General features: G+C 38.5%; 1 protein-coding gene across 2 annotated transcripts in view; it reads left to right on the plus strand.

The window, feature by feature from the left end:
• Positions 1-8600, plus strand: part of LOC106526803 (homer protein homolog 3) — a gene marked incomplete at its 3' end in the record, with an annotated part of 33152 nt that overhangs the window by 17966 nt on the left and 6586 nt on the right. For both annotated transcript variants that reach the window (XM_014021487.1, XM_014021488.1), the window contains 2 exon segments: positions 1369-1502; positions 2447-2603. In XM_014021487.1, coding sequence (XP_013876941.1) covers positions 1369-1502; positions 2447-2603 — 291 coding nt within the window.

The raw sequence follows: 8600 nt of genomic DNA on the forward strand, positions 1-8600 counted from the left end.
ATATATATACAGTATGTAGACTCTAGTGGGAAGAAACTCAATGCAGTGACAAATACCACAGCAGAAGGGATTTCTTAGGAACTATGAATGGTGTGTGTAAAAGTGAATGTCAAACAACCATGTGACTGTGTGTCAAGTGTTTGGCTTCAGATGGAGTATTATCATGGTAATAGCTTCTCTGAAGTCCCTGCGGTTTGGGCTGCAGTATGGTTTTTTTTTTTTCTGATGGGAAAAAAATAGTAATAATATTAAACAACAAATACAAATTTGGGTCCATGCTCCACTGAATGCATGGAAACGCTGCTGTTTTTTTTTAACTGTGTTCCCCTGCTCCGTGGGCTCGGACTTCTAATTAAACCAAGATTTTTGCTGCTGCCGGCACAATCATTTGTACTGTTATTGTACTGTCATTACTCATCTGAACAATCATTTGCACTACTACTCATTTATATTATTACTGATCTGAGCAACCACTTGCTCTGTCATTACCCATTTAACCTTTAAAATAATTCTTCTGTAATTGCACATCTGTGTTTATTGTCTGCACTGTGATACTTTACAGTCATTAGTCTGTTGAGATTGTTTTGCACTGAAAATAGGCAAATTCTAATTCCTAATGTCAAATTCTGATAAGCAACAGTCTCTAAAACAAAACATATCTTTTTTTATTTCTTGCACAATCCTTTATATTATATTTTCATTGGTAGTAGTCGTATCATTGCTAGTTAGTGGTAATCTTGTTTTTTGTGCATTGTCTATAGTTTGTAAACTAGTGTGTGAACCTCTGTACTGATGCTGCTGTGACACCTGAATTTCCCCTCAGTGGGACAATAAAGGCTATTCTATTCTATTCTATTTAAAATTAAAATTAAATTATCATTTTTTTTATCAGTACATTGTTGACATCTATTTAGATTCAACAAGCTGGGCTCCAATGTTGAAAAGGTTAAGAACCCCCGGCCTACAACACAGTTTTGCAAGCTAACAGATTTTAAAAATTGACTGCACAAAATGCAGCTTTACACTTCACTCAGTGCTTGATCACAAACACCAAGAATTCAGAAAGACTACAAAGGAAAATTTGCTTTTTTTTGTACATTTTTGTGTCACCAACTAACCTCCAACAATGTAGCCTAGTGAGATAATACCTTTAAACTCTATGAGAAGTGTTTTTACTTTTAAAATGTAAAGTCAGTTTTATTCTTGTTAAATAGCCTTTAGTTTGAAAAGTGTTTATTGTTATTATTATTATTACTATTATTATTATTATTATTATTATTGTTGTTGTTGTTGTTGTTGTTGTTGTTGTTGTTGTTGTTGTTATATTTTTATATGTGTGCAAAGTACATTTACTGAGCTGTTTCTCAGGATCTCTCGGATGACCTCCAGTCTCCACCAGTAATGTGTGTGAATGGACCAGAGGACAAGCTGTTCCGCAGCCAGAGTGCAGACGTCACCCTTTCTGCTGAGAAGGAGAGGATGAAGAAGATGCTTTCAGAAGGGTAACTTCAGCCAAACGCACAAAGCACATCAACAAATCTGAAACTGCTACATAAAAATGGTTTTAATCTTTGAATTTAAATTTCAGGAGAAAAAAAAAACACATTCCATCAACAGTAGTAGTTTGAATGAGCAACAATGGTTTTACCTAAAATAAATACTTTTAACATATTTTGTCTAAATTTAACTTTGAATTAGCATTGCTGCAACTTAATAGGACAAGGTTTTATAAATGGTAAAATGAGATTTATTAAGTGCATAAACATTGAAGCAAAGCGTAACCTCCTCCCTCAAACTGAAGTGAACCGGTCTGGAAGCAGGAGGGGGGCGGGGCTTGAAGAGCCTTAAAGGAACAGTAACAAAACAGCTGCTCTGAGACAAAAAGAAAAATGGTGAAATAGGAGCTGGTGAAGTTAGAATAAGAAGGAATTCAGACCAAAGCATTGTAGTTCCACTTTATAAAGACCCCAACTGAATGATTTAAATTTGAAAAGGAAGGATTTAAAATCTTGATATGTCTACTTTAAAAGAGAAATCAACAGGCTTTCCAACGGTATATGATTTATTGCCAAGACAGAAACTAATCTATCAAACACAAGTTTTCTTTACTTTTTGTGTTAAGTTTAGATAAATATACATGATGTAAAAGATGTGCCAGTAATGTAACCCTAACCTTAACCCCACTCTAACATAACACTAGAAATCTATAACTAGAACAGTGATTTTGTGCACAGTACAAGGTTGCAAAATGTCTGTGCATGCCACTGCAACCAAGGCTTGATTTCTAGTTTAATAACTATGGTAACATTTATTCTGGGTTAGCAATGTGATTTTCACCAGCAGTGAAATACTCATTCAGTTATCATGAAATGCCAAATGTTCATGTTTACCCTTTAAACCATTGTGACTTATTACATAATCTGTGTCTGTCTCTGTGTTTGTTTAGATCTATTTGTGAGATGAACCTGGAAGTTGAGTTCTTCGCTCTGCAGGACAGTAACACAAAGCTGGTGGCAGCTTTGAATGAGGCTAATGCTAATGTGGAGCAATGGAAGAAACAGCTGACTGCGTACCAGGAAGAAACCGACAGACTCAGAGAACAGGTAAACTTAACACAACACCTCAAAAAACACTCATAAGATGCTCTTTTACTGTGCTTTGAAAATTATTTTCCACATTTTGTGACATTACAGCCACATTATTCTAAACATTTCACTGAAATCTTACGTGATTGACCAACACAAAGAAGGCCATAATTGTGAAGTAGAAGGAAACTGACTTGTGATTGATTGATTTATATATTTATTTATTTATATTTACAAATAAAAATCTAAAATGAGTGATTTGCATTTGTACTTGCCCCCATGAGTCAGTGCTTTGTAGAAGATACAAGAAACAAAGAATTTTATTTGCTATTTGAGCACAAACCAGCAGTCCAGAATCATTGGGATGGTGCAGAGCTCTCTGAGTTATAATGAAACATTTCAAATAACAAAACCACACAGAAAAACAAGAGAACAATAAAATGGCAGAGAATACATTGTGCAGAAAGTATTCTTCAATATTTTCAACTGCATATGAAGCTCTGGTTGTAGTTCTCTCTCATTTAGCTCTTTTAATTCCTTGTTCAACTCTGACAATCTACGTTGATTTGATCTCTTTTTCTGGACGCAAAATTATATAATTTACCCCTCATGACTGCTTTTAGTGTGTCTTAGGGTATTTCTGGGCTAAACTCACTATTAAGGTTTTATTAAGAATGTTTTTATATCAGATTGAATCATTTTTGGTAAATTGTTAGTCCTTCGGTACATCCATCCATCCATTCATCCATTATCTTCCTCTTTATCTAAAGTCAGGTCATGGGGGTAGTAGCTGGAGCAGGGAAGCCCAGACCTCTTTTTCCTCAGCCACCTCTTCCAGTTCTTCTGGGAGGACTCCAAGGTGTTCCCAGGCCAGCTGAGAGACATAGTCTCTCCAGTGTGTCCTGGGTCTTCCTCTGGGGTCTCCTACCTGAAGCACCTCCCTAGAGAGCCGTGCAGGAGGCATTCTTAACAGATGAACCACCTCAACTGACTCGATGTGGAGCAGCATCGGCTCTACTCTGAGTCTCTCCTGGATAACTGAACTTCTTACTCTGCCTCTAAGGAAGAACCCAGCTACCCTGCGGAGAAAACTCTTTTTGACCTTTGCGATCTCATTCTTCTGGTCACTACCCAAAGTTTGTGACCATATGTGAGGGTAGGAACGTAGACTGATCGGTAAACCAAGAGCTTTGTCTTACAGCTCAGCTCCCTGTTCACCACGACAGACAGGTACAGAGTCTGCAAAACTGTGGAAGCTCCACCGACCCGTCTATCAATCTCACGCTCCATTCTTCCCTCACTCGTGAACAAGACCCCAAGATACTTGAACTCCTCCACTTGATGCAGAACTTCACCCCCAACCTGGAGAGAGCAATCCATCTTTTTTCAACTGAGGACCATGGACTCAGATTTGGAGGTGCTGATCCTCCAAATCTGAGTCCTTCAGTACATTCGCATTCAGTTTCTACTGTGTTCTTTTGGGGGTCATTGTTTATTTCTGTTTAATAGTAGGTGGGCATGGTCAGACAAGTCAGTGTTGCCAATTTCACAGTTATATGACAATTTCTTTTAAAAGTAAAAAAAAATCAATTCTAAAGTATACTGTATGCTCATGGGAAAATGGGTAAAATAAGTTTGCTGGGTGTAAATCCCTCTAAATGGCTATAATACTGTACAGTCCTGACCACACTAACAGTCATTTTTATGTACTTTCAGTTGTGCATATGGGAAGTAGTGGAACAGAGGCTAGATAAGGTGAGCTTCCCAGTCACCAGTTCAATCTCTAGACCAACATCTGCCCCGCAATGAGTCCCCAGCTCCTCCTAGAGCAGGGCTATTCAACTGGCGGCCCGCGGGACACATCCGGCCCACGAGTGACCAAAGTTTGGCCTGCCAGTTGGTTCATTCATCTCTTAAGCCCAAACCCCCAGTTTTCTACTTTAATTACTCTGTTATTTTAGCTAAACCTAGACATGTTTGGTGTCTACAGAAACATCAGAATCTTGGCTGCAAGCTGGTAAAAACCATTTCTATGACCATCAAAGACAGTTAAAACTACAAGCAGTTGAAGATAAAACCATGAAAGTGAAAATAAAATTGGTTTAAAAATATGGCAAGTCAGAGGTGTCACAATATTTTGTGGTAAATAAGAGGCATAATAAGTTTCTTTTTTTGTTTGTTTTATCATCACTACATTTATTAAATAGGGTTCTGTATGTTTTCATGATTAAACACGGCAAAAAAATAAACTATTTCAAAGGTAACAGATCTTTGTAATACTTAGTTTATTTACATAACAACTTTAATTGCTGGATTTTCGGCCCCTGAGCTGTTGGTCTGCATTAACTGTGGCCCCCGGAGCAGTTTAGTTGAATAGCCCTGCCCTAGAGCCTCAAATGGCAGCCCATTGCTCCCCACATGTGCAATGGGAAAAATATAGAGAAATAATTTTCACCACAGAGGCACAATAATTAAAATTAAGTAAATAAAAATATTGTCATATACTGTATGACAGTATTTTATTTACTTACTTTTTAAATAAATGCTACTTACAATTCAAAATTAATGAAACAATTATTCAGTAAATTCACGACTGTTAACTGTGGTGGTAGATGTATTTTACTTAATACTAACAAGTAAGTCATACCTGATATTATAGCAGTAAAATTTACTTGAAAAGTGCTAGTGCAAATTGTTATAATGATTTTATCTAGTAAATCCTATGGAGGTATTTATGAAGTGTACAGCCTTGATTCTTTTCTGTAAAGATGTTTGGAGATTTTGTTTTGAAGATTACAATCCCCTCCACAGATAGACCAAAAAGTGTTGATTAAACAGTGTTATGTGGACTCACCTGTTCTACCTGTTATCTGTGAATATCTCCTGTGAAAATAACATGAGATTAATATATGTCCTTGATCTGTCTTGAAATTCACTGTGTCCCATGATGACAGTAAACTGAAGATTTAGGGGGGAAAATAGAAAAGAAAAAAGCTTTTCTGCTCATGTTAAAGAATATGATTCTTCTGATCAATGGTTGTAAACAATTAGAAAAAAGTTAATTATAGGAGAATGATTTGCTTTTATTTTTATATCGTTATAATCATTGATGACGAAGTAGTGAGAAAATTATTTGGAGACATGAAGGGAATCTGTTTCACGTTTTGTTTTGTGTAACAGTACATTGCTTAATGTTACTCTGAGTTAAAATATGATAATCTTGGTGTTAATGTGAGTAGGGAAAGAAGTTCAGGTCGTTTAGCCTATTCCAGGTTGTTAAATAAATTCAGCCCGTGTTCCAAGTGCACTTCATCATAAGGAAGGAGAGGTGCCATAACGAGGTGTGACCGGTGGGTCCTGGCTGGCCTCTGGGCTACAAGGCCTGGCTAACTTAACAGATGAAACAGGGTGGGACCCTTGGATTAAAGGCTGTTAAGAGGCTGACGTATGTCCTCTGTACCAGTCTGAACAGACTTCTCTCACACTGTGTAAGACTCAGGAGGAAAGAGGAAGTTCAGACCCGTATGACGGAGGCCTGGTGATTGAGCAATCTCCCTGAAAGGGGAGGGGCCTCTTTAGGACAAAGTCTCTTCCTTATCTTTAGTTTTTTTATGTGTTTCTTGCAACATAGCAATTTGTAGACTCTCCTTTCTCATTTTAGATAGTATTTTTTTCTCTTTATTGGGGTTGAAAAAAAAACATTTAAATTGAATGATATAAATTTGAGATTATATTTATTAGCCATGATCTCATGGGACCTGCAACCTGTCCAGCTGCACCCCGCCCCTCGCACAGTCACTGCTGGATATGGGCACCAGTGTTCCTGAAAGGAAGAAGCAGGTAAAACAGATAAATGTAGTGCACGCCTCGCCCATAACAATAACAAGTATGAAATCATTTGGTTCTGACTGAAGGAGCCTTTAACAGGCTTAGAGCTGTTAGAGAACCTGTGAGGGGAGAAGAAAGTCCTCTCGTCATGTAGCACGGTGCCCTCTGAGTTGGCTGTGTTGTAATTTTATCCATCAACAGAAAGGATCTGTGTGGTCCAACAATTTAGTCTGTGATTAAAGTCAGGAGTAAACAAGGTCAAAGTTAAATCCCAAACATCTTCCAAAGGAACAGGGACAGCTCACCTGCTCCTCCTCTGCAGATTTTCCCCTGGACTCCAACTTACCGTTGTAAATAAACACTTACCTTTTGCTGTCTCCTGGTCTCTTGTGTCCTCAGTTGGCACTCTGGGCATTGTTACTGTATATTATACAAAATGTGATAACATTTTTAATCCATGGTGTCAAACTCCGGTCCTTGAGAGTCACTGTCCTGCGTGTTTTCCTTGTTTCTCTGCTCCAACACACCTGATTCAATTACCTCTTCAAGTTCTATGAAAGCCTGTTAATAATCCATTCATGAAAACCAGGTTTGTTTGGGCAAGGAATTAAGAAACCAAGCTGGGTAGCAGCCCTCAGGGACCAAAATTTGACACCTATGGTTTCCAGGGGTTCTTAACCTTTTTGACCTCGGGTTAAGAACCATGGGTTAAGAATCTCTGGTTTAACCTATAAACATCAGTATAACATTTTACAACAACTACAGGAGGCACTACTCTGCCAGAGCAACTCCTGACCTGGCTCCTGTGTGTCTGATTTATTTGTATATCTTTAATACTTTGTGGTAGATTGTTTTATTGTTGTTGAATTCCTGGCAGGATTGAAAAAATGGTATGTTACAATGTTGTACCTGGCCTGTTTTTGACTGTTGATCATCAACCACTTCCAGGTAAAAGGACTTTTTACACACCCACCGTTGTTGTCTACATGGTAAACTTGCCTATTCACACCAACACCTGCTGGAGCTGAACTGCCTTCCTGATGTCAAACATTGATCCCCTCTTCTTTCAAAATACCTTTGGAATTGATTCATGGTGAGAAGAGGAACCGCAGTCGACGGAAAGGGGGATCTAGAGGAGGAATATGGAACAGACTGAGGAGGAGAGGCTGTCGGCCCCCTTATCAGCATTGACTCTGTCTTCAAACAAGCCTTTTCTGTTTCACAGAGACCCGACTGTCTGGAGAGGTTACTTTTAACTTGGAAGGTTTTAATGTGACTCGTTTTGACAGATTTTAAGGCCATACAGAAGTCAGTAGGGGGTGGGCTCTATATGACTGTTGACAAAAAAAGGGCAACAAAGACACAGAGCTGCAAATACTATGATCTGATGACGATATCCTTCAGACTTCACTATTTGCCCCAGGAGTTCACACAAATTCTGCTGTATATGCTAGGACCGGACTTCAGTCTTGCAGCTGAGCATATTGCTGACAGCTATAATAAAGCTCTAAGGATTGCAGAAGAACAGTCGTTTTGCTGAGGGACTTTAAAAATGTAACAAACACCTTTCTAGCCATGCTGGAGAAGTATGTTACAGCATCGACCACAATGGACAACTTGCTGGATCTGTGCTACGGCAATACATATCCAAATCATGCCCACCTCTTGGATGCTAAATGATGAATGGACTGTATCCAACCAGGATACTCAAAGTGCTTTACACTGTGTCCTCATTCACACAGCACTCCACTAGGTCTTTCAAATCAATCTACAGAGACTCAGTATTTTAAATCACATCCATACACTGATGGGACTCACATCAGAGGCAGTGGGAGGGTTCAGTGTCTTGCCCAGAGACACTTCACTATGTGACAGAGTAGCGGGGATTCGACCACCAGCTCTGACCTTCAGTGTATTCACTTTCTTCACCTGGTACAGTTTCATTACAATGAAACAAAAAACAAAACTATCCCACATCAGTAACCAGGCTAGCAAAACTCATTTTGTATGAAAATGAGTTTTATCTGTACTTATTGTGCCTTTTCTTGTCTGTTTTCTCTTAGCTTGAATGTATGTGTTTTTAACATGGAGCCCTGTTAAAGAAGAATTTCTGTTAGCTTTGGGACAGATAATAAAGTTTATCCATCCATCCATCCATCCATCCATCCATCCATCCATCCATCCATC

This window comes from Austrofundulus limnaeus, unplaced genomic scaffold (genome assembly GCF_001266775.1).
Source record: "Austrofundulus limnaeus strain Quisiro unplaced genomic scaffold, Austrofundulus_limnaeus-1.0 Scaffold294, whole genome shotgun sequence".
Lineage (NCBI taxonomy): Eukaryota > Metazoa > Chordata > Actinopteri > Cyprinodontiformes > Rivulidae > Austrofundulus > Austrofundulus limnaeus.